The sequence below is a fragment of the Perca flavescens genome, chromosome 18 (genome assembly GCF_004354835.1).
Source record: "Perca flavescens isolate YP-PL-M2 chromosome 18, PFLA_1.0, whole genome shotgun sequence".
NCBI lineage: Eukaryota > Metazoa > Chordata > Actinopteri > Perciformes > Percidae > Perca > Perca flavescens.
The window spans coordinates 27,362,570-27,381,287 of NC_041348.1; the positions used below are offsets into that span (position 1 = coordinate 27,362,570).

General features: G+C 39.4%; 1 protein-coding gene across 1 annotated transcript; it reads right to left on the bottom strand.

Annotated features, from left to right (window-relative positions):
• Positions 1 to 1,038: 1,038 nt before the first annotated feature.
• On the bottom strand, positions 1,039 to 18,296 carry dnajc5ga (DnaJ (Hsp40) homolog, subfamily C, member 5 gamma a). Its single transcript, XM_028605734.1, has 6 exons — positions 18,113 to 18,296; positions 8,142 to 8,269; positions 5,595 to 5,808; positions 4,684 to 4,840; positions 1,867 to 1,906; positions 1,039 to 1,625 (listed from the first exon to the last, which is right to left on the bottom strand). Exons 2-5 carry the CDS (start codon positions 8,258 to 8,260, stop codon positions 1,899 to 1,901), a joined length of 498 nt encoding a protein of 165 aa, XP_028461535.1. The 5' UTR covers positions 8,261 to 8,269; positions 18,113 to 18,296; the 3' UTR covers positions 1,039 to 1,625; positions 1,867 to 1,898.
• Between the last annotated feature and the right edge of the window lie 422 nt (positions 18,297 to 18,718).

Consider the following 18,718-nt stretch of genomic DNA (forward strand, 5'->3'; position numbering starts at 1 on the left):
GGCGTTTCCAGAGACTAATCGGCCTCGACGAGAGTTATTATGGGTTGGCTGGCTACATGGAGCTGTTGGCTTTGGTCTACGAAAAAAATAGTCGGACTATAACACAAGAAGGAGCGCGATGATCTGACAAAACATGAATAGAAATGGGTTTCTTTTCCATGATATGGCATCCGTCTTTGTTAATTTCATTAAATAGATTTAGCTGAGGGTGGCACACGATGACATACGGGCTGGTACAAGTGTATAGTGTGTGTGTGTGTGTGTGTGTGTGTGTGTGTGTGTGTGTGTGTGTGTGTGTGTGTGTGTGTGTGTGTGTGTGTGTGTGTGTGTGTGTGTGTGTGTGTGTGTGTGTGTGTGTGTGTGTGTGTGTGTGTAACCAGAGTCTGCATTTCTGTAAGTTTACACTATGCTGATTTTTCATCTTTTGTGTTTCGGGCTGTGGACTGTATTCCAGTGCTGTACAGTAGGGAGGGGTTGGGGGGCATGCATCCGGGAAAAATGCATGCACATTGGGGAGCAAAGTCTGGACTCTGCTCCTGATCCATGCTCCAAATCTTCTGCTCCAGGTTTTGGCTCAGACATTTAACATCAAAGACTTAAATCTGTCAGTCACTTCTGCTGCGTCACGTCTCTTCTGTTCCCCCCTCCCCACATTTCAGCGTTCGTGTGAAATGTAGTAGCATCCCGATTTAAAAAAAACTTGTGTAGCGTTAGTCCTTCTTTTTCGAAAGAAGATTATTTTTTACCACCACACATGGCATCAAGAGCTTGTTGACAGAGATGAACATTAGAGGGTGTTAATGCAACATTTAACTGAATGGGATTGTTCGGTAAAACAGAACTGAAAAAAAGAGCAAAAAATAAATAAAAATAAGAAAAGGTCCTCCACACCCACATCCTCGTGCTGCTGGCTTCTGATGATGTGTACCAAGTGGCATCCAATTCCATACTGGAGTTATTTTACCAAAAACCATTCCTTCTTTTTAGCTGGAGAAACAACTCCAAAACAAGTTAAAAAAGGGGGAGGAATGTAATAAAAAAAAAAAAAGTGCTCCTGTTGGTCACGAACGTCCACATCGGAGGGAGACGCAGGGGAGGTTGTGATAGAGACTATTTCAATCCTGGTCTGGATCGCAAATAAATAAATGATGAGGATCGCCTTTCCACGATGTCCTTTGCCCGCTTATCTCCCCCGTTCATGCCATCTTCCAGCGTCACATCCTTACTGGTTGTAATGGGATGACGGGAACAGATTAGTGAGGAGTCCAGGCATGTTGCCAAGCCTAACCCCGGATGATGGACACTGTTGGATCACATCTAGCTCAGGCTAAGCTAAAGTATGTGGCAAGCTAGAAGGAGAAATGGGATTCAACAAATCCGTGGGGGTCTTAGCATTTTCAGAGCATCAATACTCCTCCGTAACTTTATTTCCGTGGAGGAGGAGGAGGAGGAGGGGGAAGGGGTGGGGGCTTTAGGTGCCCACCTTACAGGTGTTGTCCAGTGGATAAATCAGGTGGGTTAAGGAGCCAGGATTAAGGTGTGGGCCTGGGGTGGCTGGTGGCTTTGGGCTGGTTGATCTCTGGCAGCGGGTGAATGTGGCTGGATCATAGAAGGGGCTCGAGAGGCTAAAGAGGGAGAGAGGTGGAAGTCAAACTGAGATATTCAACAGCAACTTGATCCAGATGCGCAAAAAAAAAAAAAAAAAAAAAAAAGTGACACTTATTCCTAAACATACAGCTTCACAAACCTGTCTCTTGGTTGTCCACAAACAAAATACACATCTAACAGCAGCTGGTCTTTGTAGAGCTTCTTCTACCTGTGTGATGCGTTACCCTGCATGTGGACTAATAAGAAAATCTCACCTACCTGCTTTCACTAGTTGAGGCTCATCCGCTCCGTCACTTTCCTGCGGGAGGAGAGGAAGGGACCCCATGTTACCCCGACATCACACACTCCATTACGGCAAAGTTTAAAATCAAATTTCTCCTTTGAATATCTTTGGACAAAATCCCTTTTATCATACAGGTTTGTCCGCAGGTTTCAAAATGTTTAACTTCAAAACCTTTACAATTTAAAACCAAAATATAAAAACTGTTAATTTGATTATTAAAACACACAAACAGACAAACAGATCCGTATTAGACAACACAGTTCTGTATTAAACAAAAAGTGGACATGCAAGGCAAAGAAACAACATTTTTTCCATAAAATATCTGACGATTACAACTCTGAAATAATAACCGATATAACGGGCTTCTTTAGTGTTCTTTCTCTACATGACGAAAGCTAAGAATTTTCTCACATGACATACCGCCTAAGTGTCAAACACAAGACGATGCAGTTACAACAGTGACAGAAGAGTACAGTAGAAAAGGTTAAAGCTGCTAGGGCTGCACAATATGTCGTTTTTGTATCATCATCGCAATATCAACGAGCGCAATGACCGCATCGCAAAAGACACTCAGAGGTTCTTCATGTTAGTTGAAAGAAAATATCAGTAGAAAACGGCACTTTGAAATGTTTAATGTAAATGTCATTCTTCTTTTTAGTGCTGCCTTTAAAAAGGTCCCATGGCATGAAAATTTCACTTTATGGAGGTTTTTTAACATTAATATGAGTTCCCCCAGCCTGCCTATGGTCCCCCGCTGGCTAGAAATGGTGATAGGTGTAAAACGAGCCCTGGGTATCCTGCTCTTTTTCAACCTTTAATATTCAATTCAATTTTTTCAATAAAAAGAATGTTGTAAATTATTTCCCTTAGTTTGTTTTCAATTCAAACAAACAACTTGTTGTATTTTAGCAGAATACTGAAAAGCAGCAGAACTGAGTACACTTCAATATCCGTCCATTTAATCGCATGTCATATCGTTATCGCAATATTCAACAACGTTATCGCAATATCGCATACTTTCCTCATATCATGCAGCCCTAAAAGCTACAGTAATTAATTCAGCCATGCTCATCTTCTGGCAGCGATATACAAGCAAACGGCACAGTGACTTAATGCAACACTGGCGACGGGCATATGGAAACAACATGCAGGTACAAGATGACTTGGGTGACATGATGAATGGGACAGTGCAGTGGGAGTTAGACGGGCGGTTTTGTTATGGATGAGTGAAGAAGCAGCGACGAGCCACGTACAAGCCAGACGGGCAGCTAACAAGCATGGACGAGCAACACCAAGGATGGAGACAAAACGACGATATGCGACACATGGTATTCAGACGAGGCGGCTCTTACGAGTCATTTAGACTCCGGCAGAGTCTCCCCGGGGTTCTCTTCCCCCGCTGGACTGGCTGGGGTCGGCGGCTGGGGCTCAGGTGGAGCCATGGGCAGTGGCAGGGGGATGGGCTGACTCTGGCCTTCTGGGCCTTCTGGACCCAGGTTCGATTTGGGCTGGCCTATGATTACTGTGTAACCTGGGAGCATGAAAACACGAATCCTGCAGCGTGAGAGCATGTTGAATTCACTAGTGAGGTCACAGAAAAGCCTTTAGGGTTGGTTTCAACACTGATTATTTTTCTACAGATGCTGTTTACACATTAACAGACATGACGTTTTTCAAGATACTGACGTGTTACCGGATTTAAAGCAAGATTTGTATTTATTTTATCTTCAAAAGGACCTCATGCAAAAGCTGCCTAAGTATATCATGTCTCTTCTCAAATAAAATAAAATTAAATTAAAAAAAAACACAACACAGCGACAGACGTGCATGAATCCTGATTTGTGTCCAAAAATGCTTCTGGCGCTTTAACAACGGCTCAGAGATTTTTAACATAGTTGACCGGAGGACCCATTTTTTAATCCGGAGGAAATGAATGTGTACTTTTTCTTGCAAGAAAACCCCCAAAGACTCCAGTAAACAAACACAAGAGTGGAAGAACAAGACCAACAGACGGATCTAAATCTATCCACCAGCTCACTCTAGACTCCGTTAAGTGCCTGGAGGAAGGAGGAAGTTGAGTTAAGCAGTTTTAATTCCAACAGCAAGGAGCATAACATTTGTCCTTTCTTTACTTGAGCGGTAGAAACATCTGCACAACAGAAATGTCTAACTTTCCGTGATTTTGTCAGGGAACAAAGTAGCAAACCATTGAAACTTACACCTGAGCTCATCAGTTCACATAAAATAAGGTTTACAGTTCAAAAAAAAAAAAAAAGTTTGTATTTCAAGTAATGTATATTATACATGTATTAAAATGTATATTATACGTTTAATTGACGACCGCACATAGAGCTGTAACAATTCCACATTTTGTTGTGAAACTAATTGTCTCAGATTAACGAAATAATTGGCTCTTTCAGTCAAATTTAAAAATATTCATTACTTTTTTTTTTTTTTAAACAAATTAAAGTTTCCAATGAATTCCAGGACACATATTTTTGGTTATATCACTATTGTGTGACCCAGATAATGTAATAACACTTATGTCGAAAAATAATGGACAATTATTTAAGAATCTTTACAGGCCTGATCGCATAGTGGTTAATGGATCAAGTATTGTATAAGGTGCTTTAAATGCACTACTTGTGGGAGCCTGTATTGTCTCTTGGATGTACAGCATCAACCTAGAAAAAAAAATAAGAAGAAAAACCCAAGAAGAAAGAATATTTACAACATTAGCGTTATAAAGACCTGAGAGCCTCAACCAGAACGATGTGAAATCGCCCTCTCACCTCCGTCCTGCTCTGCTTTGATTTGTGCCTCCAGGTCTTCAGGGTCCACGTACTGGTAGTGGTCATCGTCGTCAGGTGGTTTACACTTCCCACAGCAGAAACAGCAGCAGCAGCAACAGCAGCAGCAGGTGAACATCGTGCAGCACAGCACCAGACCCTGCAGGAAGTTAACAAGCAAAACGGAAACCAGCCATACTGTATGTCTTTATGTCCAAATTATTAACACAGGGACCTCAATCAATCAAATGATGAACAGTTGATTTAATCCTTTGGTACACTGAATTGTGCTGGCATATTTTAGAGATAATGCATGTGTGAGAGCTGTACGGAAAAAAGTGGATGGGTACTTTATAATCTTGATTTATATCAGTAATACAAGTTTGTGATACAAGGATAAGAAAGAAGATACAATGATTTCTGACACATTATAAGCTTCACAGAAAGGTAGCATTTATTGGTGGTTTATTGCATTAGATAATATTAGATTGCATTTTCTTTTGCATCCCTATTATCCTAATTTATGTATCAAATAGTTCTCCAATTCTGAATGTTTTATTGTCTTTCTATACTTCATATGATTGTACTTTCTGTGTTGTTCTGTATTCGTCTTTGTAATCTGACTCGATGACATTGACGATGAGGGTCACCCCTCAATGATCTCTCGAGGATAAATAAAGATTGAATGAATGCGCTGCAAATAGACACATATATTGTGTATGTGCCAAATAGCAAGCCAACAATAGTTTCCACTTTAGAATTGATCAATATTAGCCTGGTTGTATAGAAAAGGCAAAGGGACTTGACTGAAACAAGCCCTAAAAAAAGTCAAATGTAGCAGAAATTGTCACCTATATGCATAAGTAGCGATTTTAAAAATCCATGTTAGGTTGTAAACAAACCAAGGCACAAACCTTAAACCACCATTTGGACATGAGGAAGTAATATTTGACGCTCTCCTCTCCGAACTGCTCAGACACGTACAGGCCCATGGAGCCATACTCGTCATAGATCTTCCTCTTGGTCTCATCGTTTAAAATAGAGTTGGCGTTGTTAATCTCCTTAAACTTCTCTGCTGCGTCTGGGTTGTCTGGGTTCTTATCCGGGTGGTACTTCAAGGCTAGTTTCCTGTCAGGAGAAAAGAAGGGAACACGGGACGTCAAATAACGCAAAGTGAAGCAGAGGTGGCAAAGTTTTTAGATTTTATTCATTTTAGGCTATTTTGAGCTTCAGTTTATTGATGGATAGCAGATAATTAAATGTCAACTAAAGTCATGCTTATGGTCTATTCAAAAAGGAGAATAAGTATGTTTGAGTGAAAAACAAACAAATAAAAAAAAACTATGTGACACGTAACAAGGTTCCTCCACCAGATTAAAACACAGGATGTCAAGGTTATGAGAGTACATGGATAACCAGTTAAAAGTTAGAAAGTTGAGTAATCGACTAGTAGGGGTGAAAAAAATAAATAAAAAAAATTGATACAGCATAGTATCGCAATATTTTCAGTGGCAATACTCCATACACGTACACCGAGTATCAACCTATTATTATATACTGCATGTGTTGGTCAGTTTGTCTGCTTGACAATCCCATTTTCCAGCAATAAAAGTGAAGGGAGATAATCAAACAGAGAAACTGATCTTTTTAGATAAAACAGATGTTGACAAATATTTCGCAGGATATCGCAATAGGTTTAAAATCGCAATAATATCGTATCGTGACATAAGTATCGTGATCGTATTGTGAGGCCTGTGGTGATTCCCATCCCTATCGATTAGCTGAGTGACGGACAATTTAACAATATTACTCATTAAGATAAGGTATTTATTGTTACGCAGAGGGGGAATTCAGGTCGTACAGCAGCACACAGACGTATAGATAAATAGAGAAAGTAAAAAAAAAAAAGGAGGTATATAAAACTAAAATAAGAATACAGTCAAAATAACTATTTAATATAGCAATTAAAGACAAAATTACAAAGCCAAAAGTGACAGTGGTGTGATTAATAGTATGGTATTATATAATCTATAATAAATATTAAGTATAGTACAATAGATGAAATTAGAAACAATTAGTTGATCATTGACAGTAATGTGAAAATATTTGGATGGCTGGTTGAAAAAAAAAAAAAAGAGCAACTTGAGGAGATTCTGATGGGCATAATCATGGTATTATGGAAATAATCAGCAGATTAAATTGATAACTGCAGCCCAAATTACAATTGTGATAATCAATCAAATCAAACATTTGCCAATTCCAATTTCTCAACAATAAAAGTGTAAATGCAATGTGAACAGGGTAGTTTAGGTTCTGAGAACTTTTGATGGACATTAGTAGATCATTTCTTAAAAAAAAATGGGAAGAAAATCCAACTTAACAGATTCGAAAAGAATGATTAAAATATGAATACTCATTAGTTGCTAATTAGCAAATGCTTTTGTGTCGGCTTGTCTCACAGAAAAATGCTCTTTAGCAATAGGACTAGTGGAGCAATGTCTCGGAGGAATCCAATCACTCATGAGGGGGAATTTGCCAACACCATGAGGAGCATGATTACACAAATTTAAGCATTTAAGGATATGACCTAAAGTCATAATTACAATGTGGTTAGCCTGCCTACTCTGGAGAAACTAATCCTTTCTGAGGAGACATCTTAACTAGAGTAATAATTCAGATTCAGGCTGCCTTACATTACTTACATTACTTCTACTCTATGTTTACAAGCTCCTGGTTTACAGTAGTGCTCATACTCCAGTTACGGTATTCACAATTTATTATATTTGTTGCACTCTTTTGTATAGTATCTAGGTTTTTCTGTCTTATTTTATTTACCTTGTATAATCCTTTTCTATTTTAGTTAGTGTGCTTTTATTTGCTCTTAACTCTTTGTATTTGACTCAAAGAGCCTGCACAAGAATTTTATGACACAAATAAGTATGGATAAATAGAGAAAGAAAAAAATAACAGGTGTATAAAACTAAAATAATACAAATAAAAATAACTATTCAATATGCGATTAAAGACAAAATTACAAGGTAAAAGGGACAGCGGTGTGATTAATAGTATGGTATAATATGATACAGAATAAATATGAAGTATAGTACAATACATAAAATTATAAACGATGAGTTAAAGCTATAGTGCGTAGTTTCTGTCGGCCCCGTGAGGAATTCTAAGTAATGACAACAAAACTGTCGGCGCGTCCACATGACACAAGCCTTCCGTGATCACGCACCACCCCCCACCCCTCCTCCACGCAGTTGCTAGTAGCCAAGGAGGACACGGAGGATTAAAAAAACATGGACTCTTCAGAAGAGGTCATTATCTTCACTTGATTTTGTACGCGCGAAAGTCGCCGGATGCCAAAATCTTCTGAACATAGCCATACTGAGAATTGTTTTATGTGGACTGTTTAGGTGTATGCACAAATGGCACATCAATAAAATCTTGAATCTTACCTGTATGCTTTCTTGATGTCCTCAGCTGTCGCTCCTTTCTCCAGGCCAAGCACCTTGTACACACTCTCCCCAGCGGTGGACATCTTCCTTTGGGGGCGGGAGGCGTTCGGTTCAGCCATGGCTCACCTCTGTTATTATTATTATTAGGAGAAAGAAAAAAACCATCCCGAGTCAAAAATTATTTAAAGATGACATATTACATACTGTATTAAATATTGCAGTTCATTGCCATGTTGCAATATTCAGCAAAGGCAACACCAAATTCTTTGTTTTAACTTCCCAGCCAAAGGAGCAGCCTAGCTAGTCAGTACAGAGGATAGGGTTTTTAGAAATGTACATAGAGCTGCAACAACAGTTGATGATACAAAGTCAGGATTTAGGCAAGATTTACTCAGAAAAGAAAGACGTCAATTAACATTTGGTGAAAACTTTAGTATTTGATGTTTCTGCAGCTGCAAACTAATGACAGGACACAGCAGAGAATAATAAAAAAACACTACAACAGAGCAAATCTGTCGATATAACACAAGAAGATATTCTGACAAGGTTAATATTTTAACCTGCAGCGTCTACAGTTTTTTCCCCCATAATGGATTTATTAATCATTTAGTCTATTAAATTAACTTACATATATGTGTATATGTATTGAAAGATGCTCTTTAAAAGAAGAAAGCTAGAGCCAACATCTTCAATTGACTCTTTTCTTAAACATATTCAGTTTAAAATTATATAAAGACAGTTGAAAGCAGCAAACTTCAAATTTGTCAAGTGTAAATTAGCAAATATTGGACACTTAATCAATCAATTAACAAAATTGTGGCTGATAAATATCATTTTACCGTTTTACTTCTAAAATACATGACACAACATGTCATCCTTTAAAATTACATTCAAAAAGGTGACAGCTACAATTGGCCTTCACATAAGTCAAGGTTTAAGAAGTTGTGGAGTGAAGACGAGGGAAATGTCAGAGGTTAGGATGTGAGTAGTCTATATCCTTGACGTTCCACTTCCGGGATTGCTCCGTTGCCGCCGGATTTCACTCATTTAGGCCGGATATCAATTGCCTTGGGCTTCCTTTGTGTTGGCATTTTAAACTGGTGGATTTCTGAGGACTATGGTTAACTGCTCCTCAGATCTCTGCAGGGTAAATCCAGACAGCTAGCTAGACTGTCTGTCCAATCTGAGTTTTCTGTTGCACGACTAAAACAACTTTTAAAACGTACACGTTCCACCAAAACAAGTTCCTCCAGAGCCTATTTTGCAGTGGCACCGCGTCTTTTCTCCGGTGCTTAGCGCCGCCCAAGACGATTGTGATTGGTTTAAAGAAATGCCAATAAACCGGAGCACGTTTTCCTCCCATCCCCAAATGCTATGTGGAGTAGCCCAACTCTCCTCCCGCGCACTTTGGAGCAGGGTCTGGCAAAGCGAGACTACGATGTGAGAAAACAATATGCTTTTAGTCTGTGAGCAGGTAGAATTGAAGCTCGTTCTCATTTGTGTAAGTTGATTTGTTTTTATATTTTAGCAAAATTAGATGCCAGTTTTCAGTTAGTTTTTAATCGCGTCCATCTTTAAATCCAAGTGCACAGTGCAGGTTTTAGGTCTCCATCTTTTGTGCTTTAATGGTCTTTAAACTACACTTCACACCCAGTTCAGACTTGGCGGTCCCAGAAGGGAGGAATCGAGTTCTTGGGTTTAGGCGTACAAACTCCCATAATTATACCCGCCCTCACCATTGTATCCTAACTAGAGATAATGACTTGAAGTACAAGTTAGTTTAGTGCTTCACAATTACAGTAAACAAAAAAGGATTTGTATTAAACTATGGCTACTGTACACACCCACACACACTCTCACCGACTCTTACTCAGCCACACAAATAATGCTGTTTGGGTCGTTGGCTAAAGAAGATTACATTTTGCTGATCTCGCAGATTACCCGTCCGAGTCCATGTCAGAGAGGGCCAACGACCTGGTCAGACTGTGACTAGACAGCCCTGCAAGCGCACACACAGCAAGCTAAACAATAGCTCTATGTTACTGTTTTTAATACAGAATGGGATGGAAAATGTATATACACACAGAGGGAATCATACTGTACAGCAGCTTTAAATCAGGCCAGAGTGCTTTCATTAAGCATTTCCCCTGCAGCCTCCATTAGATGTAAACACAGAAAAAAAGCACATAAAATCTATGTCTATTCACACAGGACTAATATCAGACATGCTTTCTGGCATATGGTAGGCCTTTTGCTTTGGATGTTTTTTTTTTAACTTTAGATATTACAAAGCGGGGAGATTTGCACGGGATTTCAAACTCCGATGACCTTTGCAATTATTACAAATCCCCAGCTAACGCTAGAGCTGTGTAAGAACAAAGCTTTTGTTATTTCAACTAACCATTATCAAGTCATCTGCCCCCTTTGTCAAAAAGTAAATTCCGATATTCACAAAATAGCAGGATAAGAGCATTGATCCAGGCCACAGTTTCCCTCATTTAACTGTTTTTTCCTTGTGTCTTTTGGAGATAATGTTCTTAGTTTGTGAAAGTAGATTTCAGTTGGATTGGAAGGGGATAGCATGGGTTTAGGGCTGAAGCCAAAAATGATTTTTGTTAGAACTTAAATCAATTAGTCTATAAAATTCCAACAAATTGGGAAATGCTTTTTACAATTTCCAAGAGCTGTAGCTGTAGGCAACATCTTCAAATGTCGTGGTGTGGACTTTTAGTTGGAAAGATATTCAATTTCTAAACATCTTGCCATTTAAGAATAAGTAATTAAGAATAGGTTGTTAAAAAAACCTAACATTGAATTTTTTGTTTATCAGCTAGGTAGAGCTGCCTCCTTTTAGTCGATCTGTCGTCTAATTTGCCCTTTTGGTCTTAGTCGACTAAGACCTCTTTAGTTGATTAGTCGTTTTTATGCTTTTTTTCATGCTAAATGACTAAATTTCAAGAAAACGTATGGGCAAACCTCTGGTCAACACATTTAAAGATTTCTTTGTGGAGAAACTGATCAAATCGATTAGTCGCCAAAATCCTAGGAATGTTAATCAACTAAGAATTCCTTTATTTGAGGCAAGCTCTACAGCTAAGCGATTAGTTGACTGATTGTTTCGGATCACATCTCTTCTTCCGCCTATTTTCCCCTACTGGGGCATAGCCCGCCTACAAGGATTCTCCAGCCGTCTCGGTCCTGTGGCACGTCCTCCTGACATCGGCGTCCAAGTCTCGCTGCCAGCTGTTTCTGGGTCGACTGCTCTTCCTTTTCCCTTGGGGATTCAACGAAAGGGACTGTCTGGTGATATTGGAAGCCGGTTTGCAGAGGGTATGCCCTAACCATCTCCAGCATCGTTGGATGATCTCGTCGTCTGCTGGCAGTTGGTTTGTCCGTTGCCCGGAGTTCCTGGTTGCTAATGGTATCAGGCCAACGGATCTGGACGATGCATCGCAGATACGTGTTGATAAATGTCTGGATCTTTTTGGTGGCGGCAACGGTGGTCCTCCAAGTTTCGGCGCCGTAGAGAAGGACTGACTTCACATTGGTGTTGAAGACCCTGATCTTTGTTTTGATGGACAAGTCCCTTGAGCTCCATATATTCTTCATTTTTAGAAAAGCTTCTCCTGGCCTTTCCGATCCTCGCCCTCACGAATAACATAAAAATAATCAGTTACATGAAGCCCCTAACATCAGTTATGGAACGTGAGATCTGATAGTGATATTGTTAACTTAAGGGGTTATCAGGGGTCTAGTCTCGCTTTGCTAGACCTTCCTCCACAACGCAGCGGAGGAGGGTCTGGCTAGTCCACACAGCATTCCGGGATGGGAGAAAAATGTGCGTTTATTGGCATTTCTTTAAACCAATCACAATCGTCAGAGCGCCGCACAGAGCCCCAGTGCCGCTGCAACATAGCCTCGGGAAGGAACTGGTTTTGGTGTAACATGTGTGCGTTCAAAAGTTGTTTTAGTCGTGCAACAGAAAACTCAAATTGGACAGATAGTCTAGCCAGATGTCTGGATTTACCCTGCAGAGATTTGAACAGTTAACCATAATCCTCATAATTACACCAGTGTTTAAAATACCAACACAAAGAAAGCGGAAGATAAGAGACATCCGGCCAAAAAGAGGGACATCCGACAGAATTTTAAAAGCAGCAACGGAGCAATCCCGGAAGTAGAACGTCTTAGATATAGACTATCAGGGGTCTAAGGTGTATAAGGACGAAGGAAAGATCAAAGCAAACATTAGCAAGTTTTTGTATCCAACAACAGTGCTGCATTTAGCTTAACTTTCAACATGAACTTCGTACATCTTTTTTATTAAGATTTTGTTATAAAAGCTCAAAATTACAGAGAATTATAGGTTGTTTCGTTGACAGCAAAGAAAACACTCACATTCTTTGTGGTGTACTCAGCAGTCGGACACAAACAGTACTTCACTTTGTTCACATCCAAACTATTTTTAATTTGCTAAAACGAGATCCCCATCCTGAGGGCACCTTTAAGAAGAAACTTTGCCAACATTCACTGGTGGTCAGAAAGCTGATATCCACCCTTCTCTTTGCTTTCAATGAGAAAAATCTCTATTGCTGCACCGGCACAAGGGAAGGCAGCTTTACTTCCATTGTCCCTAATCCGATAAAGTTAAGAGCCTCCTGTTGTGAAAACAAAACTTAAGCTTCACACTGCTTACATCCTTTTAAAAGATGGTAATGAAAGTTAGCACTATTTCATTCTCTTGCCAAGAAAAGGTTTAGAGGACTTTTTTTCTGATAACCACAGTAGTTTTGGCAAAATGGCAGCTACAGTTTTGGACTCACATTTGAGTGCATTCACATGAGGGAAAACAATTGGGCTATACCTTTAGTTGATATAGTCTCTTAAAAGCTTTTCCATTCAGAAATTAGTCATGCAGCATACTGAACATTCAAAAACATTGGAAACCTCCAAACATTTGATGTTTCCAGCTTCTCAGATGTAAAGATTGACTGCTTTTCCTTGCCTTAAAGTGCTCATATTGTTGTTTTTGGCTTTTCCCCTTTCCTTTATTGTGTTATATCTTTTTGTGCACGTTATAGGTTTACAAAGTGAAAAAGCCCAAAGTCCCCCCCCAAAGGGACTTACCATCTCCAACAGAAAACACTGTTCACAAACTGCGCCAAACAGCTCTATTGTAGTCCAGCCTTTACTTCAGAGACAAACGTGGTCACTTTGTAACACACGTTATAATGCTCACCTAGCTGCTAGCGTGGCACTCCCTCATACTCTGCAACTGACAAGCTAGCAGTACGAGCATGTGCGACTCCCAACTAAGATGGAACAGAAGTGAGATGCCTCACTCTGTAGCTAAAACAGAGAGCTCAACACACAGGGTGAAAAGAGGAGCTGCAGCAATGTGCAGTACAACAAAAATCTGGTGTTTTTTGAAAATTAAACCACATATACCTATTCTGGTAAAACCTCTAAATACAATTATTTAATTATGCATAATATGAGCACTTTAAATCATATCCACTATATCAACTTTTTCAAAGACCAAATGATTATATGATTACTAGAGAAAATAATTAGCAAAATAATCAATAATGGACAATAACCGTTAGTTGCAGTTTATACCCAAATGATTGTGCGAAGTGCACAAAACTAAACAACAACAACACGGTCAGGCTCTTGGTTGGAATCACCCTGCAAAGATGAGATCAAAAAGGCCAGTATTATACTCCACGACGGACACGCTGCAGGCCCAGATGGCATGCCTGTTGAAGCCAAGAAAGCTGATGTAAACATTCTCCAAGCATGCTGTGCAAACTGTGGGCCAGTCTGTCAGGAGAGAGTACTTCTCTAAAGAACAGGCCTTTGCTCTATACTGTACATAAACCTTCAAGACCACCAGGCAATAAAAGGTCTGCACCGATCAATCCGCCACCCTGCAGCTCATACTGGAGCGATCGATGAGGATCACTGAGCCAGGTCTATTAGGTTAATTAGCTAACTGCAGTCGTTGTGGTGCAGACTTTTAAAAAACTGCCCATGCAAATGGTGCTCATTTATCACGCTAACAGGACTGATGGTATGAAAATGAAGCAGCCCCAGTACAGAGAGACACACACTCTCACAGAGGAATCTTTTGTCTCCCTTTCCAAAAATGTGACTGGGACTCTTTTGTACTCCAAGTTTTATCAAGTGCCGATATAAATCTAACTTTAGCCACTATTCAGCATGAATTTTTAGCTGGAAGGCTGTCAGCTGAGAGACAAAAGCAGAAAATTAGGGAGGGAAAGTACAGGCGTGCGTGTATGAAAAATGCTGACAGGTTTGCAGTAACAAAACCAATATCTAAACTCTTTTGTATAGTCTTAATAGAAATAAACTGGTTTGCAATTGATCATGATTTGTATATACATGTTTTGTCGTTATATAATAGTGCTGTCAGTTAAACACGCTATTAACGGATTTAACACAAACTCATTTTAACGGTGTACATTTTTTTAGCGCGAGATCAACGTTCTTTTTGGCCTAGCAAACTTTGTAGTTTTTTTTTTTTTTTTTTTTCACATGCTGTTGCAACAACTAGTAACATTAGAAAAACTACAACACCACGCCGGATCTAGCTAGACCGGAAACACAACAATAGGCACGCCGCACGCACTTGTTTGGGCTCGGGAGCCGGCCAAAGAGCAGTATGGCGAGCGGGAGACGCCGAAATGGATGCCAATAAGATTCTGAATGGAAAGTTTACTTTTAAAAAGTTGCCATATGGTTCCACTGACAAGACCAAAGTGATCTGTGTGTGTTTTGTCGTTGTGAACTGAGCGATCATCGCAGCACGTCCAGTCTGAAATACCACTTGATGGCCGAGCACACAGCTGATGGCCGAGCACACAGCTGATGGACAAGCACACAGCTGATGCCGATTCCCCGCCCCCCCTCGTCAAAGCCAGGTGACTAAATCACAAAGTATGTCATGCTCAAACTTCCAGCTTGCTTAATAACACATAACCTAAATGTGGGAAAAGGAAAAGGCTCCCAAACCTGGGAATAACAGAAAAACGGCATTAGCAAAAAAAGAACGGTGGTCAAAAGTGGGTCCTCCCCAATACTGACTGGAAGACTCGCAACAAGATATTTCTTCAACATCACTTCAGTGTTAATATAAATAATAGCAAGACTGTCTGTAACAATTAAAAGAACTGCATAGAAGAAATGTTATCAAAATCACTATTAAAAGACCCCCTTTATTTAAAAGACCTCCATTAGCAATGGTATGACTGTAGATACATATATTATACGGCATTTCCAAACCAATATCAACCAGCTGAAACACATCTGTGGGCATAGACACAAACAACTTAATCTACTACTACTGCTACTCAGGTCCATATTTAGAAGTATTCAAATACCCATTTTTAAAAAGGCTATTATTAGAACAAAACACATTAAAGTCCTGTTTTGCTCCAGCTCATCAAGACATGTTTAATTGCTTGAGACAAAAGGTGCTTGTCAAAATCTACAAATAAGGAAAATCATGTGAGGACTAAGGGCAACATTGAGAATATTCTTAAGAGACTGTAACAGAGTTTCTCTTAAAATTGCTTTCTTTATTGTTATAAATAACAGTAGCTTGCTATGCTGTGTGACATGTTACAAGTTAACTACGAAATCAGGCCAAGCACCCCAAAAAGTCCATATAAAATAGCTCAGCCAGACAGTTTAACAATTATTTCATACTCCTATCTAATTACTGCACTGTAGCATAACAAAACCTTAAAATTATGAGCCAAACTGTCTAGTATGACAGAAATTATGACCATTAGCTTAGGGACCTTTAACAATACGTCCGAAGAGAGTCGAGTGCAAGTCAATGCAGACACCGGAGCCAACAAGCATTACTCCAGATGTTAAAAAGAACAGGTTGAATATAAATGAAAGCTAGCCCGATAAATTATTGTAGATATATTGGAATCAGCGTGCAAGTCAGACCGCTAAGTAATAAGTAATTGCGGAACAGTACATATTAGGTTTGACGTCATTTAGGCACTGACAAGTTGATTTTCCAGTTGTAAAATGTACCATTTAGTATGTATCTTGGTCACAATTTACAAATCATCTGTAGTAAAATATTCACTTCATATACAATCTACCCATCTGGCATGTTCATTTGATGTCATGTCAGGAAAAATACCAAATATCCTAAGGACCGATGGACCTCTGACATACAGGGCCATTTTATTTTAGTCTTTTCTAACGAGAAATAGGAATTCCCAACTTCTGATTTATAGCCGGGTAACAGTGTCTTTTATACCCTAAATGATCACATTGACAGAAGCTGGAAAAAAGAGCATCATTAGAGACAACAAATCAGAGCAAAATAAAAGTCTTGATTTCCATAATTAGGTCTTTAGATCTGGCTTAATGTACACATACAACCTGCAATAGAGGAACCTGATTCTGGCAAGCATTGCTGGAATGTAACTAAGTACATTTACTCAAGTACTGTACTTAAATACAAAGTTGACATACTTGTACTTTGCTGAGTGTTGCCATTGTATACTTCTACTCCACAAACTTTTTTAGGCAAATAATGTACTTTTTACACCGCTACATTTGTTTTAAACATTCAGTTATAAGTTACTTTGCAGATTCAGATAACAGTGTATTTATACACTGTAGTATTGCTACTTTTACTTTTAAAAAAAAAATCAGCGTAGGCTACTTCTTCCAGCACTGCTGTTGGGACAATATTGTGGTTTTCCTCAGGTTGGTTTTACCAGTTAAAATGTGACATTTCCTTGCAATCTTTATCTCAATATGGACTACAAATAAACACAACTTCACAGACTTGATGTTAGTTATTATGTTCTGAATCTGGGAGATGAGGGCTGATGTTTTTGGACCAATGTCCGGTATGACTGGAGAAGGAATGACGTCTATTTGTCCTTGTGGAGCCCTAATCCTTTGCTAATCTCCCTGCACATGGAGCACCACTTTCTATGTTACACACAGTCATTCATAAATAAATGTCCCCTGTAACTTACAGGGAACATGTGTACACTTTTCACTTAACGACTAACTGAACTTGTTTTTTCTGTTAAGTTTGGCTTTCTCAATCATCCAAATAAACTCATACTGGCCAATATGATGGCTGTCAGCTAAACTACTGGATGGATGAAAGACATTTCACCAGTAAACGTATTTTATCTAAGGCAAGAATTCAAGATCCTTTTCAACGTTATTCCAATGCTAGGCAACAACCTGGCCCCTTGTTGACTTCATGTAAGTTGATGTCAGTCACATAGCTAGCTACATTGCAAACAGTAAATCGACTTGGGGCCAGTTTGAATGTTTATGTTAACAACTGTGAAATGGTCTACAAATGAATAATAATGTCAGACAGTAACGTTATTCGTGGCCCGTTATATTAGGCTACCTGCTAGCCAGAAGCAGCCCCGACATCGATGCAGCGTGAAGACAAAGATAAACCAAACTGCATTTAAAATTCTGGCAAATTTCACGTATCATCATCATCATCATCTTACGTGACAGGCGCAGCATAGACATTGTAAACTTGGCTACAGGTTTTCTGTGCATAAGCTGCGATTCAGCGTACACCGAACGCATGCATTCAGCATTTATGCAGCAGTAATGTTAACGTTACAAATCCTCATGGGCAGTCCTTCACAATTGTTCGCTGCCACCGCCATCCAATTTTGTAGGGTTACATTTTGTGGAAAAACGGTTTATATGGTGTTTGGACAGATTACCGAACTGGAAGTGCATCTTAACGTGTTCCGATATGTTTAGAATTAGTTTAAATGTTTACGTTAATCAAGTTATGCTGCCTTTGTTAAGAAGCAAGTCAACCATAAAATGCCACATTTTTGAATGGAGTTTGGCGTTCGTGACCATGACAGCTATCCACGGTTAGCTAACCTCACGCCATCAGATTTATTACCGCCGAAATGCCTTACCTTGTGCAAACTGAACACTGTATATCTCGCTGTAATGTTAGCTGGATCATAGAGGCATCCGGTTTAATGTCTTAACTCTCAATTAAAGGCTCATATTAGCCCGGTGGCAGAGAAGCGATAGCCTGCTGTAGCCGCCGGGTCGCCGTGTATGGTTCTCTTCGCAAGAGGACATGCGCTGTGATTGGTTGATTCCTCCTTCCAGGAAATGAAGACAGATAGGATGTTGCTTTCAAGGTTTTCCAAAAATCCAGCTTTTAAGCACATAAAGCTAGTAATACAAATCTGATGTTTATTTATTTCACATATTAATCCTCACGGAGTTTATGTACTACAGATGGACAAAAGGGCATCCAGGATTTTGTAATTACGGTTTGTGAAGTGAATAATTCACCAAAAGCTGTATATTTCAGTACTTTCAAAGGGATATTTGTGTTTGCAAATATCCATATAAATGAAAGATTAAATAATAAATACAGAAACACGCGTTTCCGTAGGATGTCAGACAATAACGTGAAAGTACAGGGAATTAAGAGCCATGAGGCGCATCCGTAAACATCTCAGCAGTCCCATTATCAAACAGGATCCAAACTTTATATATTTATTTGT